General features: G+C 43.3%; 1 protein-coding gene across 2 annotated transcripts in view; it reads right to left on the reverse strand.

The window, feature by feature from the left end:
- Positions 1 to 22,614, reverse strand: part of SYNPR (synaptoporin) — a 313,578-nt gene that overhangs the window by 117,498 nt on the left and 173,466 nt on the right. For both annotated transcript variants that reach the window (XM_029049706.2, XM_029049708.2), the window contains one exon: positions 10,972 to 11,096. In XM_029049706.2, coding sequence (XP_028905539.1) covers positions 10,972 to 11,096 — 125 coding nt within the window. The remainder of the gene's footprint in view (positions 1 to 10,971; positions 11,097 to 22,614) is intronic.

Here is a 22,614-nt window from a genome sequence, read left to right on the forward strand (position 1 = left end):
AGCTGTGGGTGCAAGGCGGGGAGGGGGGAGAGCGGGGGGAGGGGAAGGTCTGGATGGGAAGGAGGTGGCGGGGCCCTGGACGGGGAGAGGGGGATGAGGGATGGCGGTGAGACAGGAGGACTGGGATGGGGCGTGGGTGGGGAAGAGAGAAGGGGGGAAGGGGGGAAGAGGGGGTTTGGTGGGGGGGGAGAGTAGGGGGAGGGGGAAGAGGGGTAGCGTTGGTAAAGTGGGGTTCTAGGGCAGGGGAGGGGAGAGGGGGAGGAGACAGAGGAGAGAGCGGGAAAGAGCTGAGCGAGAGAGGGGAAGGGGAAGGGGAGGATAGGAAGGTGCGGGAGGGAGGAGGTGGGGAGGAGGGACATGGTGAGGCCAGAGAGGTGGGTGGCAGCACTGACAACAATAAACAGTAACAAACGAAATCGATAATATAGCAACATGATACAGTATGATACAATACAGTAGTGTTAATAAGCGGGTGATGACCAGGGTCGGGGGTAGGCTCGATTAAGGGCCGACCTGATCAAACTCAAAGTCAGGAGGCTGGTGAGGCCAGAGAGGTGGGTGGCAGCACTGACGACAATAAACAATAACAAGCAAAATCGCAGTATAGCAACATGGTACAGTAAGACACAATACAATAGTGTTAATAAACAGGCGATGACCAGGGTCGGGGGACGACCCGACCCTACCCGATCAGACTCAAAGTCAAGCGGCTAGCGGCTGAGAGAGTCCCAGAGCTCATGACCAAATGTCCCTGAGGCGGCAGGGGAGGCCCTGTGGTTGTCCGGGGTGGGTTGCGGCCGTAGGCGGCAGCTAAGGTAAGGTAACACGGTGAGAACAAGGACATCGTCGCCCGGGGCGGGGGTGGGGGCGGGGGAGATGAATCACCTCAAGGGGGAAGAGGGAGTGAGGGCTTCCCAAAATGGCCGCCTCAGGCGGACGGGGGGGCGGTTGGGGAGCACAGTGTCCCCGGGCCCGAGCAGGGGGACACAATGTCCCCAGAGGACAAAATGTCCCTAGGGCCGAGCAGGGGAGCACAATGTCCCCAGGGTCGAGAAGGGGAGCGCAATGTCCCCGGGCCCGAGCAGGGGGGGAGTGGAATGGGAGCTGGTGGCTGGGGGTCTGTGGGGGCGAAGATCCTTAGTGTTGGAGTTCCCGAGCGGGGGTGCGGAGGTCCAGGTTGGGAAAGGATGAGGTGGGCGCGGGGCCGAGCGGTCCAAGGCTCAGCTCCCCGGGGGAGGCGGAGGAGGCGCAGATGAGTCGGCGAGCGGCAGGCGAAGGGGGGGGCTTGTCGGGAATCGGGGCTGGGCGGGCCGAGGCTGCGCCTCAGGGGAGCAGAGATCCCGAGCCCACGTGGTAATGGCTCCAAGGCTCCGGGCGATGACAAGGTCCAGCTTCCCGGGAGAGAGGGGCGGTCTCGGCGTGGATGAGTCGGCGGTCAGTGGCCAAAAAGCTGCTAAAGTCGGCAGTCGGTGACCAAAAAGGCTGCTAAAGAGCTAGCCTGGAAATGGGGGGCAGGCAGTCCAAGGAACCGCCACCTGGGAGGAGAGCTCCCGAGTCCGTGTGGTGGCCCATTCGGTTGGGAAGAGGGGGACCGGCAATCTAAGACTCACCCCCAGGGGAGTAGAGATCCCAAGCCCACGTGGTAATGGCTCCAAGGCTCCGGGCGATGACAAGGCTCAGCTTCCCGGGAGAGAGGGGCGGTCTCGGCGTGGATGAGTCGGCGGTCAGTGGCCAAAAAGCTGCTAAAGTCGGCGGTCGGTGGCCAAAAAGCAGCTAAGGTCGGCGGTCGGTGGCCAAAAGGCTGCTAAAGAACTAGCCTGGAAATGGGGCCAGGCAGTCCAAGGAAACGCCGCCTGGGAGGAGAGCTACCGAGTCCATGTGGTGGCCGATTCGGTTGGGAAGAGGGGGACCGGCGGTCTAAGACTCACCCCCAGGGGAGCAGCCTTGGCCACTCCAGGCGGCATGTGGCCAGGCACGCAATCTCACACACAGGTGTAGACCCACCTTTCTCTCGTTATATCCCGGCTAGACTACTGTGTCAGCCTTCTCTCTGACCTCCCTTCCTCCTCTCTCGCCCTGCTTCAGTCTATTCTTCACTCCGCTGCCCGGCTCATCTTCCTGCAGAAACGATCTGGGCATGTCACTCCCCTTCTTAAACAACTCCAGTGGTTGCCTATCGACCTCCGCTCTAAACAAAAACTCCTCACTCTGGGCTTCAAGGCTCTCCATCACCTTGCCCCTTCCTACCTCTCCTCCCTTCTCTCTTTCTACCACCCACCCCGCATGCTCCGCTCCTCTGCCGCCCACCTCCTCGCCGTCCCTAGGTCTCGCCTATCCCGCCGTCGACCCCTGGGTCACGTCCTCCCGCGGTCCTGGAACGCCCTCCCTCCTCACCTCCGCCAAACTGATTCTCTTCCCCTCTTCAAAACCCTACTTAAAACTCACCTCCTCCAAGAGACCTTCCCAGACTGAGCTCCTCTTCTCCCTCTACTCCCTCTGCCACCCCCCCCTTTACCTCTCCGCAGCTAAACCCTCTTTTTCCCCCTTTCCCTCTGCTCCTCCACCTCTCCCTTCCCATCCCCACAGCACTGTACTCGTCCGCTCAACTGTATATATTTTCATTACCCTATTTATTTTGTTAATGAATTGTACATCGCCTTGATTCTATTTAGTTGCCATTGTTTTTACGAGATGTTCTTCCCCTTGACTCTATTTATTGCCATTGTTCTTGTCTGTCCATCTCCCCCGATTAGACTGTAAGCCCGTCAAACGGCAGGGACTGTCTCTATCTGTTGTCGACTTGTTCATCCCAAGCGCTTAGTACAGTGCTCTGCACATAGTAAGCGCTCAATAAATACTATTGAATGAACCTTTCGCCCAATCTCAGACACTGGTAGAGGGGCAGCTCATTTACCAGGAGGGGTCATGGACTGAGCTGCCCCAGCCCTGCCGGGAGCTGGCATCACAGCACTCTTCAGCACCCAGCTTCATTCTATTTTTAGATTGTGAGCCCCTGAAGGCCAGGGCCTGTGTCTAATGTTAGTGAAACAGCCCTCTTGGCATTTTGCACAGGAATCTTTGAGCTTTCTTCTCATAGTACCTTAAGTTCTTGTATAGTACTTTCACATTACTTCTCTCAGTTGTGCCCTGATAGGTAGGTAGAAAGGCAGGTATTATTATCCTTTTTTCGCAGATGAGGAAACTGAGGCACAGAGAGGTTAAGCAACTTGTCACTGGTCACACAGCAGAGTAGGGGCAAAGCTTAGATTTGAATCTGGGTCCTCAAGCTTCCAGAATGATGCTCTTCCACTACATCAAAGTGCCTCCCCTAGGCAAGCCTCTATCTTCTCCTCACTTTCCAAGAGAGAAAATAAAAATTTGAAAGATGGGAACGACTCTTGATATACAAACATCTTGATTGCTTTCTACCAGGCTGGTCTCTCTGCTCCCATCTTCCAAGTCCATTGCATATCACATCGCTTGAGACTGTGTGTGCTTCACCGTATTCTTAAAATGTTTATCCTGCCTTCCCTGCTTGCATATTTTCTCTTTAGTTTCACTGTACAGGGATTGCTTTGTTATCCTGTTCTCATTTATTCTCCTTAGGAGAACCACCCAGTCAAGCTGTGCCATTGTGTTCTGGCCTCAGCATTGGTGAACTATGTCTTAGGACCTTGTTCCTTATATTCTTTTCTTGCCATTTGATATTGCTAATGGCACAGATTACCCTGATGAAACTGCTCAAGGAATAAATGTGACTTTTGGGTTGGTCCAGTTCTCATAGATGTATTAAAAAAGTACCACACTTGTAATTTACATATACCTTTAATTGCTCTGTTGCCACCACAGTTTGTCAATATCCCAACAGACCTGCATCCTTCTTGAAATGGTTTTCTACTTATCTCTATGCATCATTGGATAATGTACTGCTTACGTAGTAGAAATTCAGGGATAGTATTGCCATAGCTGATCCTTCTACATAATGAACTGCTAGCTGTGTGCTAAATAAATAGGTTCTAGGTTGTTAACTATTATTAGTTGATTTTTCAGGCAATTGTAGAAAAAATAACCATTAACCCTTCCACAACCAGGACAATATAGAAAATCAGTATTTTCCCTCATAAAAAAAGATAATTCAATTGATTAAAGACATACCTGCACACTAGACTGTAAGCTCCTTGTGGGCAGGGAACACGTCTAATCAACTGCTTTGTATCGTACTTTCCCAAGCACTTTGTACAGTGTTCTGTGCACAGTAACTGGGATGAGGTGTAATGCTGATGAGGTGTTGATTGATTATTATTGATTATGTTGCTTATCTCCCTCTGCCTCTGACAAAATACAATTGACTGACTGACTCAACATTCCCAGATATTCCCAGGCTGATTTCACTCACTTTAGGCCCCTCCAAACCTTCTGCCTCTCTCACCCTGAGTCCCCTACACCTTCTTTAAAGAAGGTGCCTCTCCATCACTTGCCAGTGACTGTATCCACTCTTTTCCCCCACCACACAGCAGACAACATTCTTCATTGCTCTCAAGGTCACCTACTCACTATGTTCCATTCTTGACTCTTGTGATTCTACCCCTTCACTCCCACTCTTCCTCCTGCCTAGAATCCCTATCAGCATCAAATCTGCCAGACCACACCTCATCCCATCTTCAAAGTCATTCTGAAATTCCATGACTTCTAGGAAGCTTTCAGTAATTTATTTTTCTTTTCCCTGTGGTCATATCCTCCCAACTACCTCCTCAGCACTTTTGTATTACCCCTGCATTTATGCACTCCGCTTGAAGCACTGTCGTGTATGTTGATTTATATGCTCTACTACTTAAGCATTTCCTTTTCTACAGATCCATGTTTCCATTCTCTTCTTCCTATCTGTAAATTATTTTGTGTCTGGCCTCCCCCATTAGATTGTAAACTCTTTGAGGACAGGATCATGTCTTCTACCTCTACTGTGCTCTCCAAACATTTAGTAAAATGCCTAGACAGTATGCACTCAATAAATGCTGATTGATTTATTGATTAAATGGCTCCTTAGAAGGCAGGGAACATGCCTACCAACTCTGGTTTTTTTTGTTTTTTATGGCATTTGTTAAGCACTTACTATGTGCCAGGGACTGTACTAAGTGCTGGGGTAGACAAGCTAATCTGGTTGGACCCAGTATTAGGGAATGTCCCTACCAACACTCTTTAATTGCACTCTCCCAAGTGCTTAGTACAGTGCTCTGTGCACAGTAAGCATAAATACCATTGATTGATTATTAATCCACATTTTACAGATGAGCAAACTGAGGCCCAGAGAAGTTAAGTGACTTGCCCAAGGTCACACAGCAGACAAGTGGCAGAGCTGGGAATCTTTCAGATTCCCAGGCCTGTGCTCTATCCACTAAGCCACAATTGTATTGTAATCTCCAAAGTGCTAAATGCAGTCCTCTGCACACTGTAAGCACTCAAATACCAATGATGAAGCTCATTGTGGGCAGGGAATGTGTCTACCAATTCCCTTGCATTGAACCCTCTCAGACACTTAGTACAGCACTCTGTAAACAGAAAGCACTTAATAAATGCCATTGATGATGACTGGTGCCTCTTTTTCCTTGAACCCCACTAACTGCCTCCCTGCTGGTACCAGCTTCTAGAATTTCACTCACACCCTGGTCACTCTAACCCCACTGCTATTGCTAGAGACTCCTACTACCTCTTTCTCTGTCAGTATCATCAACCTCCAACTCCACAGCTATTCCCCAGAGCATTGCTTCTTACCTCCCTGCTGGTATCAGCAACAGCCTTTCCTATTCTGCTTTCTCCTCAGGGCTGGGAACGTGATTTTTCTGAAACTATAGACAATCTTGTTGCCTTAGTGATACTAGAGGGATGTTCTGTCCGAGTTAAAATTGATTGTGTATTATGGCGAGATTAATGGAACAGAATGAGGAATAGCACTTTAGCCAAATTGACATCCTAGCTAAGTTTGTTTAAAGCAGGTAATAATATGTAGTTTAGAATTTTGAAGAAAACAATTAATAAATATCTATTTGAAGTAGATTACTTCTTGGCATTTCTGTCATGCCAACCAAATTCTCCTGTATTTGAAAAGCATACACACAGTGAACAAGTTAAACCACCTAAAACCATACAAAAAATCCAAAGTAAATGTTATTAAATTGTACCATTTGCCATCATTATTAAAAAGATTACAAGAAATAGTTGCTTCCAATATAATTTATCATTTCATATAAGTTCATCCTTCTCAAATGGCAAGACCCTGTATGATTTTTAATTTAATGACTCATTATTATTATTATATTTCTTAAGCATCTACTATAATGTCAAGCACTGTTTTAACCGCTGGGGTAGAGACAAGTCAGACATAATCCCTGTCCTAAGTGGGCTCATGGTCTAAGTAGGAGGGAGAAAAGACACTGAACCCCTACTTTAAAGATGAGGAAACTGAGGCACTGAGAAGTGACTTGCCCAAGGTCACACAGAAGGCGAGCAGCAGAGCCAGATTAAAAAACCGAGTCTGCCAACTCCCAGATCTGGGTTCTTTCCACTAGGTCACACTGCTCCTCTTATATTAGGTGTATCAAGAGAAAGAAACTGAGTCTAACTCATAAAATCAATCACTTTCCCTACTGCTCTGCACCCTACTACTTCCCTGTAGTGAGATGAACCCCCAAGCTTTTGGCTGAGTGTCTCTTTGTAGCTTTCACTCAATTGTCTCCAGTGTTTTCATCTTCCCTAAAAGGTTTCTTCTTCAGTTTTATGAGCAAAAAATACAATCTGATAAAGGATTAGTTATTGGGGCAGCACAAAAATATGGGTTTAAAAGCAATATAAAAAATGAGGCTACTAAACACGAGTGCAGTGACTAAGGCAACTGAAAAAAGGGGTGAAGGAATGCAATACTCCATGTTTTCCCTGTCTTAAATCAGAGATTCTAGCATACCATAGCATTTCAGTGCCTTTTCTTGGAGCTGATGGATAACTCCACTATTTAGCTCAGTCTTTCTTAATTAGGTTTTACATAGTCCCTGTCCCACATGGATAGTCTAAGTAGGAAGGAGAACAGGAGACCTGAGGCACAGAGAAGTTAAGTAATTTGCCCAAGGTCACACAGCAGGCAACTAGCAGAGCAGAGATTAGAACCCAGGTCTTCTGACTCCCAGGCCCTTGCTCTATCCACTAGGCCATAGTGTTCCTCTCCTGCCATCAACTTTTTGTTCACAGTCTCCTCCTGCCTGGAATTCCCACTTCATACCTGACAAATCACAGTTCTCCCCATATTCAAAGTCCTTGTGAAATCTCATCTCCTCCAGGAGGCTTTTCCCGATTAATCTCTAATCTCCTCAATTTACACTCCCTTAAAGGCCATTTCAGCTCTTTTGCAACATCTAAGTCCTCAAGTACTCAGTGTTCCCCTAGCACTTATCTACTCATCTTATCTACCTTATTACTTCCTCCATTGTGTCATTGATTTGTCTGTACCCCTGCTGGATTGTAAGCTCCTTGAGGCAGGGAGCATGTATACTAATCATATTATATTCTTCCAAGAGCTTAGTACGGTGCTTTACACATGGTAATGCCCACCAAAATGTGGGAAGTGGCTAGTCAATGTCAAAAGACTAGTTTGATGAAAAGGACTGAGACAAAATAAATATTTGCAGCAAAACAATGTGTCAGCAATACCTTGAAGTGTCTGATGACCTTGGACAAAATAATATACCTTAAATTAGTATAGCACATCAAAATTTTTGGAAAGTGCTTTTGCAGTAGTCATCTAATCTTGTGCTCAAAACGTTCCTATTATGTTCCTCATTTTACATATGAGGAAACTAAAGTAAAGAGAGGTTAAGTGACAAGTCCAAGGTCCCACAGTAGGCCAGTGGCAGAACTGAGAACTAGAATTCAGTTCTTCTGACTTCTGGATCCATGCTCTTTCAACACTAACTCCCTGATCAAAGAGATGCTTATGGAAATTTAAGTTAACCAGTCAAATCAAGTTAGTCATATATAATAAGTGGTGAAACACCGATGTTAAAGAGATCCAAGGTTATTCAGGTGGATACCAAATCAAAGAAGCTGTCAACACTTTCACAGCACCTCTGAAGAGTGGAGCAGGACCATCCTCGTCATAGATGAGGAGGTAATATGATGGAGAAGACATCGGCACTCCAATACTCTCTTGAATACACCTCTAAAAAGAGTAATCTTATAAATGTTCCAACATGTTCTCAAAGGCATAACACTCATTCCAACTACTGGAGAAGTCACCACCACAGTCAGAGCTATGTAAAAAGGTAAAGTCTCTGGACCCAATGGCATATCTGCTAAGATCTATGACCATGATGGGGACACACTGCCTAAACACTTGGACAAGGTTTTTCTCCCCCTATGGACCCAGAGGAAATGCAACAGGATTTGAAAGATGCCACAATTGTCACCATCTTCAAGAAGGAAGCTGAAAGATCACACTGTGGTAATTCTCCCGGTCTTTACTATTCTCCATTTCTGACAAGGTTTTAGCCAGAGGCCATTAAAGAATATATTAAACCACATGCTCCTGGAATCAAAGTGTAGCTTCGGATGCACAGCAATGAATAGAAGAGATGATATTTGCAGTACATTGGTTACAGACAGGGAGCACTAGTATGAGGAGCTCTAGACAGCTTTCATAGACCTTAATAAATCATTTCACCCTATTAGCAGATAGGGATCTAGAAATTCCTTAGTAAATGTGTGACTTCCCTGAGAAATTCATCAAGATTCTGTGATTGCTCCATGAGATGGTATACTGAAAATTTTAGAGTTGGGAATCCCCTGTTTGATCCATTTCCCTTCATCAGTAGGACAAAGCAGTGCTGAATTGGAGGTTCAATTCTGTTTGGTTTATTCTACTTGGTCAGTCATGTTGGAAGATGAAACAGTGGCCCTGGACTCTGGTGCGAGAATATATTTTTGATCCTCCAGGAAATTATCCTCACTGGCAACACAGAACTGAATATTGTCATGAATTCTGTTACCTAGGGAACAGAATGTCTACAGATGCAGTGATAGAAAACGAAGTAGAAAACTGAATGAAGAAGGCCAACGTGTCCTTTGAGGAAGGTGTCCTTTGCAGAAGCTTCAAAATGACCATGAGAATAAGAGATAAAAGCAAAAAAGTGTCCAGGTGCTTCAAAGTGTCAAGCACCTCAGCGAAACCAGGGACAATCTTCCAGGGTATATTGTGTAGTTGGGAGTGGAAGTCCCACATCAAACTTTTCAACCACACTCTCACCCCATAAGTAAGCTTCACTATCCATGGTGTCATCTTCAAATATGAAGGATGATTACACATATGCATTCACATATATGTATACCCAGATGTGTGTTTATGCAATGTTCATATATACATATAATTGTCCATATATGTATATATATATTACATATATACACATTTATATACACACTCTCTTGAACAGCAGAACACCAGTTAACATTAGATCGAATTAGCTTACTACATGATGAGCTGCTTAAGTTAAGTGTTTTATTTACTGAATCCATATTTGTTCTAGTGAAGAGTAACTTTCATTATTTGGGACATTTTTTCCCCATGTGGAACGAGACACAGGCTTCCTTCATCAGTACTTTCTTTGGAAATAATTGGCATGGAAATGTCTCACTATAAAGTTTTCTAAATGAATGCTATTGTTTGTCCTGAAGGGTTTGCTAAAAGCATATTCGATAGCACCTTTTTATCTATCATTTTGAATTCACTGTTTTTGTTCAAAAGTATCATCAGGCAGTAGACTTTTATCATCTTCTTTGGTATGTGATAAAATAAGTCTTCAAAAGCTGATTAAAACTTTCATGTTCAAGAAAGCTACCAAATTTAATTGTACTTTCTATATGTTTTAGGGAAGAACAATTTTTTCATAATTTAAAAGGCAAGTATTTTACCAGACAATTTCTCTGTAATATATTCTGATGAAATTATCTATTTGGAAATGAGTAACTTACAAATGCTGATATCTCATTTTCAAGGCTCATCTCAGGAATACTCAGAAGAAATTGGCAAGACTTGGCAGAGTAATAAAGTAGTTTTAAAAATTAAATTTATAAAACAAATGGTGACTCCTTGGAGTTCCAGAAATGAACAGCAATGGAACTGAATCACCAGTTCTTTAAAATTCTTGGAAGCTTACATGTTCCTGTTAGCTTCATAATGGCATAGAGTGCATCTTTATTATACACATAATGACATTGCAACTGAGATGGGAAATGCTCTCTCTCTCATAGAATGAGAGCATGGCAATTCCAAACAGAATCATTGCTGTAGTTCTCTACAGATTTCCACCAGTTGCTTTTGATTGGGATATGGAGCTGATTTTGCATCCAAAAGGGAGAAGAGTAGAAAGCAGAAATGCAGGCCCTGTTTGGTTGAAGACCTTTTACCATACCACCGGAAGCCAGCATCTGTGCCTTTGGTATTGTCTTTGCTAAAAGAAAGAGCAACTCAAAGTTGCCTAGACAAGATAATTCATTTTGGGGATAAAGTTTTGAAAAAAATCATTTTGAAGGTCTTTTATAAATCATGTCTATACAGGCAAAATGAAGTGAAGGATTGTACCCTTGTGTGGTAAATTTTGTAGTACAGAAATATTAATTCTGGATAATTCAGCAATCTTTTATTTTTTGGACTGAATTATCCAGATTTTCTAGGTAGTTCAAATTTTCATTAAATAATTGAGCATTTTTCCACTGATGTAGAGAAACCCTTTGTTGAAAGAATGGAATGATCTCTTGGGGCATTCTATATCTTTTATCTTCTTTCTCTTTGGCATTTCGTGGGCATGAAAGGTCTCCAAGGTTGGTTCCAAGATTACTGTGCCAATGAAAACAAGACAGAAGAGCCACCATAGGAGCCAGCCCCAAATCAACTATATCTTCAAATGCGTGTTGCCAAGAAAGAGCTTGCCTTACCTGAAAGGATAGGCAAATGCGATGTCAATGCTGAGGTCACTCTCTGATTTGTTTGCACAGTCCACACTGAGTTTCAGGCCTCCAGAATAACCACCACATGTTGCAAATGCAAAGATTGCAAAAAGCTGTGAAGACAAAAAACACTTGAATTTGACGGGGGGCAACACTGGGCAAAACATTTCTATTTTAATTGTTTGAAGTAGTACAAGACGCTGAACACCCCGTTATTCTGAAATGAACAATCATTTTTAAATTGTACAGTTTGTGGAAATATTTAAAAAAATCCCTTCTTTCTTGTTCTCAATGACAAGAGACAGCTCAGGCACTCATGAGATATGAGAAGCAGTACATTCATGGGCTGAATCAACTCAGTGTATTCTATTGAATCTAATTTTAAACAACTACAAATAAATGTAATAAAATTTTAGCTGATAGTGGGTTGGGTTCTGTGGCAAATTATGGACTTATGATTCAGCAAAGTGTACAATGCCTACTAAAATTAGTGTAATCAGACCACCAGAGAAACTCATCAAAAACTCCAAACCAAAAACATATCAAAACTTGTCCCAAGAAAGGCTAGGTCTTCTTCATCTAATACTAGACCTGTGATGCACTTGGCTGAGAAAAACTCAGAGAAGAGTCTTGATAATTTCAGACCAATAGAAGTCAACAAGGAGACCATTCTTTGTAACTTGGTCCATGCCAGCAGGACCAGAAGTCAGAGATTACATAATTTAAGAAGCCTAATACACTAATCATAGATGATTAGCTATTTATTTTCCCCTGAAGCCCAGGAAAGAGGACAGCTAATTGAATGGAAAGCTAGAGGAGATATTTATGGAGGAGTCATTAGACTTCTGATGATTTGGGGTGTTTGGCTGAATACCAGTTTTTGCAGATTCAGATCACAGATTCTCAAAGTTCATGCACCACCATGAAAAGCAGAGCTTTGATTTCAGGCTGCTGTTTGTGAGGGTCCTGCCTGGTTATGAAATAGAATTTTAATGGCTTCAGGAGGGTAGGGGCATAGATTATAAACTCTTCAAGGAAAAGGACGGCACCTTTTGCATACTTCCTGAGCCCCCAGTATAGTGCCTCGTACAGCCCCTTGTACACCCTGATAAACAGTCGCTCATGGAGATGATATCTAGATATGTTGTGTTTCACAAAAGTCTCTCCTCATTGGAACAATAGCTGATGTTTAGGGGCTGTGATTTTGCACTTAGACAGTTGCTGGGATCAGGCCTTCCAAATATGCCCAGTAGTAGAACTATAGTGATTCTACACTTATCCCTAAAAAATGCCCCTGCCCTGCTCTGATGCTCCTGCCATTTTCCATTTCCAGTCTGCTTTGTTGTGTGGAAGACAGCTGTGTATTTTATATTGCCATTGAGCTTGGTTTTGTTCTTCATTTCTCATTCTTTACTTTTCTCCTGATTTTCATAAAAAAGTGGAAAATACCTGCCTCTACCTTTTCCAAGTACTTACCAAAGGGGTGAGGGTCCAGTGGTGTCCGTCACTGTTGAAGTCTCAGAGGTATTCTGTTCTGTGGCCACAAATGGAACTCATCCCCCCTCCATTGTGTTATTGGCTAGAGAGTGTGACTGACTCAGTGCAAACCATTACCAACTACTGCCAGAACAATTCATTCATTCACTAAAAATTCAAGTGGGGGTCCTGCTGGCAGCAAAACATAACTTTACTGTCAAAATCACTGGTGTCTAAATAATGCTCCCCATTTGGCAAGGGGCCAGAAAAATGTTCATTTTTGTGGACAAATGCATAAGTGTGCAAGAGACCTGCTCTCAAAGACCCTTTAACTCATGGATGCAGGCTGATCACTGGCAGTGTTGTCTTCAAATCAGAGGATTGACTCTGCTAAAATGATGTTCTGCACACTTACCCATTTGAGTCTAACTGCCTCTGAGCCTGAGTGTTGGGGATCACCACTGTGGGTGGAGAGGCCTTACTTTATATTCCAACAGTGAATATAACTAAGCCCTGCTGTTGATCCAGTGGGAGGTCAATTGATGGGAACAGACCTAATCAGTATCTTACTATTAATATGAAAGTTATGCTATGGCACGATACAGTTCTTGCCTTTCCCACCTTGTTTTTAATTAGGTCATAATATTCATACGCAAGGATAGTAGACATCAGATGATTGAATCTGCCACTTGTCGGCTGTGTGACAGTGGGCAAGTCACTTAACTTCTCTGTGCCTCAGTTCCCTCATCTGTAAAATGGGGATTAAGACTGTGAGCCCCACGTGGGACAACCTGATTCCCCTGTGTCTACCCCAGCGCTTAGAACAGTGCTCGGCACATAGTAAGCGCTTAACAAATACCAACATTATTATTAAATCTTTTGTAAAACACAAATGTATTTACATCAGGCATGGCTTAAAATGGAGTGAAATATATTTATTTGGAAATTGGTAGGAGGGAAAAATACCTCCATTCCTCAGTTTATCTAGTTTCCCTAGTACCTATATCTGATCCATATGTACAGCACATGGACTTAGTGAGCACTGACACAGTAAAATATTGCATGCACAATAAGAAAGCTGATAAATCAATTTAAGTTCAATAGGTTTCAAACATTTTAGGAGTCAAATCAATTACTTTAGGTTAACAGGAGCAGTGTGACCCAAATTATAAATTTATCCAAGTCAGGAGTCATACCTTCCAAATCCATTGCACTCTCTTTCAAATGCTTAGTACAGTGCGCTACACAGTAAATACCAGTAAATACCACTGATTGATTGACTGAAAACATTGCCACTTCCCATTCAGGGAACACTTGCTCCTGGGTAGAACTCTGATGAGTGGTGTACCCAGAGCCCAGAAACCTGATGCACCACCTCAAAGGTTCCTAAATGGGGGCAGGTGGAGGAAGTTACAGACCCTTAGAAGGGGTAAGATGGGCTTCTGATAGTATTTCCACCCAACCCCCGTCCCCCCCAATCATCTATAAACTCTTTCTCACCTCACTGGGAAGCTCAATTTAGAGTTAGAAGAAACAGAGGACCCACACTAATGATGAAACAATTCATCATTCCACTATTCCACTATGGACTATTCCACTCCCAGGCCTAAAATGCTGCCTTAGTGGTCTGCGGTTCTTAGTACACTTGCAAAGGGTCCAACTTATCTTCAATAACCACCACACTCACTTGGAAGCATCTGCAAAAAAATATAACATTTTCAACTCATCATGTGGATTCTAAAAATTGAGAACACTCTCCTCCTTATCTATTTTCTGCACCCCAAAGACCACTAAATAAAATTACTCCCTTTCTTCTATTGTATCACAGTGTCTTTAAGTATTACAGCATATGGGACCATCAGTGTTGGTTCCATCAGTCCAATTGTTCAGTTTCTTTTTAGTTCATGAGGCCAAAATCTGCCTTTTGTATATGACTTCCTTTTACCAGCATCAGTATTGATCCATAGCCCTCTTTCTTACAATGAAAGCTATTTGTGAAATCATTCTCCAAATGGAAGATGGAACCAGATTAGCTGACCAAGGTTTAGTTTTTACCCAGCCTGATGAAAATCATAGCAAGGTGAAAATATAAGACTACTTAGGTATTCACTTTCTTAATGTGCAGCCTGAAAAGTCGAATCATTAATGGCAATGAGCAATAACCCTTTTCAGCAAACTACATGAAAGAATTTCCCCTGGAAATATAGCAAATGGATCTACTTTTCTAACTAATTGAATCACATAAGTAATGCCCATGAAAGCTGCTATTCATCTTTCTGGTTAGTGTGCAAGTCATACCAGCCACTTAGATGTTGAAGAATAGAAAAACTTAGGGATGCTAGGCTGCTGCCTAGTCTAATGGTCCTAGGTTCCAGTGGTGAATCAATGGTGAGATATCCAGTTCCCAGTCTACACCAATGGGAGAAGGAATATCATAAGGAAGGGAAGCAGGGTTAGGGTGCTGAAAGAGATGGAACCAGGAATATGACTGCAACAATGAGTAGCGGGTTGAGATAGTGAAGAATAGGACACGTAGGAAATGAGGAAAGCTGGGATAGAGCCACACAGAAAGGTCAACATGGGTTTGGCTCTGGCCCAGCTGCTTCCCAGCATCCACACTGGTAAAAGTAAGCAACATCAGGAAGCTTGTAACAGAAGAACCCCTTATCAAAATCAGCTTGTTTCAGCCCCGTGTATTTTTGCTTCAGCTACACCATTCTGTGGTGCACCGCTGGAGCACCCAAGCATGCCAGGAGACAAGTTTCATTTTTGAGCACAATATTTTTCAGAAAAAGCAAATGCAAAAAGGTGATCCCAATTAAAATTGATGGGTCCCTGTTCATAAGATCTACGCACACACTGCCATGCAGTTTGGCTTTTTGTATTAGGCAAGCACAGTCATTGGAATTGCTAAATATTCAAGAGGGCAATAACCTCCTTCCCTCTCATGAACTTCCCTCTTCTTCTTGCCCTTCTTTATGCTTTGTCAGTGGCTGATGAGCCATCTGTCCCCACTGCCCCCAATGGCATTTCTGGAAACACAGCTGCTAACAGGAGACAATTGGCCCAACAGCAGCTCTGATAGGATGAGTCACATTGTCAGTAAAATTACACAGAACAGAAAGAAAAAGTATGCTCTATAATTAACTGATTTCACCTCCCCTTCTTCTTTCATGCTTCTCCCTTCCTCTCCCACCTCTCCTCCCTAACTCCCCTGTCCTCTGGTTCAGCAATGGAATGAGAGGCATTTTAAAATTTAATTTTACACAAGCAATGTTCTTTGCCCTCATTTTAGTTTTTCTTTTATTTCCTTATAACCATGTTTCCAATGGAAAGTTCCATTGAACTGATCTTTTTTGTCCAATGTATTGATTTACAAGGAAGATGTTGGTATCTATTGAATGCTTACTTTGTGCCAAGTGCTGGGGTAAACACAGGCCCTGGCTCACTTAGGACTCACATTTTAAGAGAGAGAGCAAGTAGCTCATTTACATTTTATAGATAAGGAAACTGAGGCACAGAGAAGTTGAATGATTTGCCCAAGGCTACAGAGCAGGCAAGTGGCATGTCTAGGAATTAGCACCCACATTTTCTGACTCCCAGGCCAAAACTCTTTCCACTATACCATGCTGTGACTACAGATTTTGGTTCTAAGAGGGCATTTTAGCCTTATGCATAGGTAAAACCATTATGATGGACCAGAATTTAATTTTTTTACTTTTATTGAATCTCCTTATAGAACCGAAATTTTAGGACAAGTCTTTAATAATGTAATAATAATGTTGGTATTTGTTAAGCGCTTACTATGTGCCGAGCACTGTTCTAAGCGCTGGGGTAGACATAGGGGAATCAGGTTGTCCCACGTGGGGCTCACAGTCTTAATCCCCATTTTACAGATGAGGGAACTGAGGCACAGAGAAGTTAAGTGACTTGCCCACAGTCACACAGCTGACAAGTGGCAGAGCTGGGATTCGAACTCATGAGCCCTGACTCCAAAACCCGTGATCTTTCCATTGAGCCACGCTGCTAGGCCCATATTTTCTCTCTATTCATAAATTGATATTGTTCCCCCATCCATATAATGATATCCTCCATTCTGTTATTCACTTAACAACCTGTCAAAATTGAACATTATAATCTTCCTTCTGTCTCAGTGTATGTGAAAGATACGCAAATGAATGCACCCATTGTATATAATTGGCATTCCACACTCTCATTTCAGTAATTGATATATTACCAAAGCCTACTGGCTTAAAAATCCAAAACATTTAAGCCAAAATGTTTTTTTTTTTGGGGGGGGGGTACTTGCTGCACAAATAAAAATAAATGCATTTTTAAAAATAGGCTAAAACAGTAACTAAGATCAAAGTAGTTGATGCATAAAATTCAAGTCAGTGCATTGCATCTGAAACAATTTCAATTCAAAGAAATTGATCTTATCTTAAATAAGCCAACCCCTTACTGAAATAAAATGTATTTCCACAACACTGAACCTTTAATCAGTCAGTTGGTCAATAGTATTTACTGAGCGCTTACCGTGTGCAGAGTATTTTACTAAGTGCTAGGAGAGTACAATATCACAATAAACAGACACATTCCCTGCCCAAGTTCCAGGCCCTCAACTTATTCATTCATTCATTCACTCACTCATTCATTCATTCATTCAATCGTACTTATTGAGCACTTACTTTATGTAAAGCACTGTACTAAGCACTTGGGAGAGTACAATATAACAACAAACTTATCTTTACTTATCAAGAAGCAGCATGGCTTAGTGGAAAGAGCATGGGGAGTCAGAGGACGTGGGTTCCAATCCCGCTTCCGCCACTTGTCTGCTGAGTGACCTTAGAAAAGTCACTTAACTTCTCTGTGCCTCAATTACTTCACCTGTAAATGGGGATTAAAAGTATGAGCCTCACGTGGTACAACCTGATTACCCTGTATCTACCCCAGTGCTTAGAACAGTGCTTGGCACATAGTAAGTGCTTAACAAATATCATAATAATAATTATTATTATTTACAGTGACGTATATGCACTGACTGGGTACTTGTAAGCTACAATCCCTGTCCTCTAGGAATTTATGATCTCAATCAAACACCTACATAAAGTTCAAACAAACTCAATTTAACAAGTCCCAGAATTAGGAGTGGGAGGCAGTGAGGCATTCCTGGAGTCTAGTGATTAAAGTGAAGGGCAGAGCCATTTCGGGCTGAGATCTGGAATCAGAAAAGACTAACATGGATCCAGCAGAGGTACAGGCAGGTTTCAGGGGAAGCTGGCTGATTCCTTAGGCAGAGGACTTAGAAAATGAAAGATGAAAAAGAATCATTCACTAGGAGAGATCAGTCTAGGTGGCAGGTCAAACAGGATAGACAATGAGAAATTAGGAACAGCAGTAAATAACAGAAGGTTGCCAAAGGGCTGGGCTTGGAACTCAGCATGGCCTAGTGGAAAGAGCACAGGATTGGGGCTTAGGACACCTGCGTTCTCATCTAGCTCTGCCACTTGTCTGCTGTGTGACCTTGTGTGAGTCACTTGACTTCTCTGAGCCTGTTTCCTCAGCCGTAAAATGAGAATTCAATATCTGTTCTCCCTTCTCCTTAGACTATGAGCTCTCTATGAGACAGGGACTGCATCTGATCTGATTATCTTGTATTTGCCACAATCGTTGGCATATAGTACGGGCTTAACAAATACTACAATTTTGATTACTGGAATAGCCTCTCAGTGCAGGAAGTTTTTATTGAGCAGAAGCATAGGCTAGTGGACAGAGCAGGGGCCTGGGAGTCAGAGGATCTGGCTTCCAATCCCAGCTCCATCGTTTGTCTGCTCTATGATCACTTAACTTCCCTCCTCTGCAAAATGGGGATTCAATACCTGTGTTCCCTCCTACTCAGACTGTAACCCCCATGTGGTTATGTGATTATCTTGTATCCTCCCCAGCATTTAGCACAGTTCTTGGCAAATAGTGAGCAGTTAACAAATGCCACAATTAATTTGTTTTTACAAAAATCATAAGATGAGAATGGATATGTTAGAATATATTACAATACAAGTATATTGTTTTCCTTTATTTCCAATGATTCCTCTGTCCTGTTCATAGCTCTAGAGTCATCTTCTGATCTTTCCATAAATAATTCCATGTTCCTGGTTTCCCATACACACCAAGTGCAAGTTTTAACAGCAGATTTAAAATTCTTGACTTAAAAAGTATCATATCACCTATCTTTATATGGGGAAAAACCCCACCTGGCAGCCCACTCTTGTATGTTTCTGCATTTCTTGGTAAAGCCTTATCTGTACTGTCCCAAACCTTACCCTTAGTTTTTAAATGATTGTTCATTCATTCAATAGTATTTATTGAGCACTTACTATGTGCAGAGCACTGTACTAAGTGCTTGGAATGTACAAATCGGCAACAGATAGAAACAGTACCTGCCCTTTGACGGGCTTACAGTCTAATCAGGGGAGACAGGCAGACAAGAACAATGGCAAGAAATAGAGTCAAGGGGAAGAACATCTCATAAAAACAATGGCAAATAAATAGAATCAGGGTGATGTACATCTCATTAAACAAAATGAATAGGGTGATGAAGATATATACAGTTGAGCGGATGAGTACAGTGCTGAGGGGGTGGGATGGGAGACGGGGAGGAGGAGAGGGAAAGCGGGGAGAAGAGGGTTTAGCTGCGGAGAGGTGAAGGGGGGTAGAGGGAGCAGAGGGAAAAGGGGGGGAGCTCAGTCTGGGAAGGCCTCTTGGAGGAGGTGAACTTTAAGTAGGGATTTGAAGAGGGGAAGAGAATTAGATTGTCGGAGGTGAGGAGGGCGGGCATTCCAGGACCGCGGGAGGACGTAGCCCAGGGGTCGACGGCGGGATAGGCGAGACTGAGGGACGGTGAGGAGGTGGGCGGCAGAGGAAGGAGCATGCGAGGTGGGCAGTAGAAAGAGAGAAGGGAGGAGAGGTAGGAAGGGGCAAGGTGATGGAGGGACGGTGAGGAGGTGGGCGGCAGAGGAAGGAGCGTGCGAGGTGGGCAGTAGAAAGAGAGAAGGGAGGAGAGGTAGGAAGGGGCAAGGTGATGGAGAGCCTTGAAGCCTAGAGTGAGGAGTTTTTGTTTGGAGCGGAGGTTGATAGGCAACCACTGGAGGTTTTTAAGAAGGGGAGTGACATGCCCAGAACGTTTCTGCAGGAAGATGAGCCGGGCAGCGGAGTGAAGAATAGACTGGAGCAGGGCGAGAGAGGAGGAAGGGAGATCAGAGAGAAGGCTGACACAGTAGTCTAGCCGGGATATTACGAGAGCCTGTAGCAGTAAGGTAGCCATTTGGGTGGAGAGGAAAGGGCAGTCTGAAACGTCTTTCTGTTTCCTCCCCAGAAATAACTTAATGAAATTAAGAACAGTTTCTTTGGTTTCCTCTTTTGAACAGATTTCCCACTGGACCTGTTATCACTGTTCTTAGATTGCCTGCAGAAAATACTGGATATTAATGTTCACTGCAGGCACAAAGTCAGAGTCTTCGATGGCCACAGACAATTCCGCAAACAGTAAGGGTTGATGTTCTGACAAGAGCTTAAACTAAGTCAAATATGCAAACAATAGAAGAAAAGATTTAAATTACATGTACATTTTAGAGACTGTATTTTTCATGTTGGGAGAAGGGCAAGGTTACGGCAGACATGGGGAGAAAGGGACTGTGCAATCCTGACCTGACTTTCACTTATTCAGAGAAAGCTTTATGGAGGAGATGAGCTGCTCATTGAAAGAGACAAGGGTGGTGAGGTAGGTTTGGTTGGATTTCTTCTACTCTGAAGGCTGAACAAACTTCCGGGATAACAGGCCTCAAAGTAAAGCTTTCAGAGTCCAGGCCTGGTAATTGGTGTTCTATGCAACTTCGCTGGAGACTGGGGTTAGGGGCAGACCCTGGCTTAGTGGAAAGAGCACAGGACTGGGAGTCAGAGGATGTGGGTTCTAATCCCAGCTCTGCCACTTGTCTGCTGTGTGACCTTGGGCAAGCTACTTTACTTCTCCGTGCCTCAGTTAGCATGGCTCAGTGGAAAGAGCATGGGCTTGGGAGTCAGAGGCCATGGGTTCTAATCCCAGCTCCGCCACTTGCCAGCTGTGTGACTTTGGGCAAGTCACTTAACTTCTCTGTGCCTCATTCCCTCATCTGTAAAATGGGGATTAAGACTGTGAGCCCCACGTGGGACAACCTGATCACCTTGTATCCCCCAGGGCTTAGAACAGTGCTTTGCACATAGTAAGCGCTTAACAAATGCCATTATTTGAGAAGCAGCGTGGCTCAGTGGAAAGAGCATGGCCTTGGGAGTCAGAGGTTATGGGTTCTAATCCCTGCTCTGCCACTTGTCAGCTGTGTGACTGTGAGCAAGTCACTCAACTTCTCTGTGCCTCAGTTATCTCATCTGTAAAATGGGGAATAAAACTGTGAGCTTCATCTGAGACAACCTAATTACCCTGTATCTCCCCCAGCGCTTAGAACAGTGCTCTGCACATAGTAAGCACTTAACAAATACCAACATTATTATTATGAAAATGGGGATTAAGACTGAGAGCCCCATGTGAGACAACCTAATTACCTTGTATTCACCCCAGTGCTTAGAACAGTGCTTGGCACATAGTAAGTGCTTAACAGATATCATTATTATCATTACTGCTCCCCACTCCTACTCTGTAAAAATTAAAAAAGTCCAATTTATCCAGTAAGACACCAAATGCTCTGAAGAATAGTTGATCCAGGAGGCAGACAAGGGACAGAGTTTCAGGTGAAAGGAATTGCATGAGAAAAACTGGAAATCAGAAGATTTGGGGAAGGAAGCAGTGAAGGGGATGGCCTAGGTAGAGCAGAAGGGTTAAACATGAAATTTTCTTTAGTTGGGAAGCAGCATGGCCTAGTGGAAAGAGCATGGGCCTAGGAGTCAGAGTACCTGGATTCTAATCTGGGCTCTATCGTTTTTCTGCTGTGTGACTTTGGGCAAGTCACTTACCTTCTCTGTGTTTTGGTTTCTTCAACTGTAAAATGCAAATTCAAAACCTGTTCTCCCTCCTACTTGAACTGCAAGGCTCATGTGTGACAGGGACTGTGTCCAATCTGATTAACTTGTACTTACTTCAGCACCTTAGAACAATGCTTGGCACATAGTAAGCACTCAGCAAATACCATAATTATCATCATTAGTTCTTGCCAGTTTACACCTAGAATAAAAAAGTTACTGCTTACCAGATTAGCAGAGAGCCCAGCAGAGAGAACAGGCCACCCCCTCTTCTTCCCTTCAGGGATAAAGTTTTGAACTTGAATAAACTGGTCAACAAGAAATAACAACAATGATCTTTCTGATGACAGTTGAGGGCCCAGTTCGCACTATCAGTCCCTCAGGTCTGGACATTCGTTATCAAGTCATTAGTAGTAGTAATAGTATTTATTAAGCACTTACTGTGTGCAGAGCACCGTACTAAGTGCTGGGAGAAAATACCCAGGTGGAAATCAAACATAGTTCCTGGCCTTCATGAGGCTCCCAATCTAAATAAACATTACCTCCAAGATACCTTCCACTATTATCTTGACAATCTCCTTACTCTTCCACTACTTAGGTCTCGGTGGCACTACCGCCAAAGAATTAGAAGTTAAAGGTTCTGTTTTACCTAAAATGCATTGGCTTTACCAAGACTACACTGTATAAAAAAAATCAAAGTTATAAAGTCCATCAAAAAGTAAAAGGACCACAACTCTGTTATTGTAGGCCTTGTTCAATTCCACAGTTTTGGTTTAGATGTGACTTTCTAGCATGTATTTCATCATGCTGGCTTTCAGTTTCATTATGAATTTTCAAAGAATTTAGCAGCTGCCTCTAAAAGGTGGTATTTGTTTAAATTATTATGAGCTCCTATGTTAATACCGCTTTCAAGCAACTTACATTTATGAAAGAACATAATTAGAACTTGTATGGCTTAATAATTTATTAAGGTATTTCCTTTTTTCTAAATTCCTTTGTAATGATCAAGGTAAAATGTTTTTATGTGTGCAGTGGAAATCCACGGTTTTAATTCATGGCTGCCCATCTCCTGTTCAGTGAAACGTTCAGTATATCTTTCTATTGAAATTTGAGAATCATCTTGAATCTTTCTGCATATTTAATGGTTAA

The sequence above is a fragment of the Ornithorhynchus anatinus genome, chromosome X1 (assembly GCF_004115215.2).
Source record: "Ornithorhynchus anatinus isolate Pmale09 chromosome X1, mOrnAna1.pri.v4, whole genome shotgun sequence".
Taxonomy (NCBI): domain Eukaryota; kingdom Metazoa; phylum Chordata; class Mammalia; order Monotremata; family Ornithorhynchidae; genus Ornithorhynchus; species Ornithorhynchus anatinus.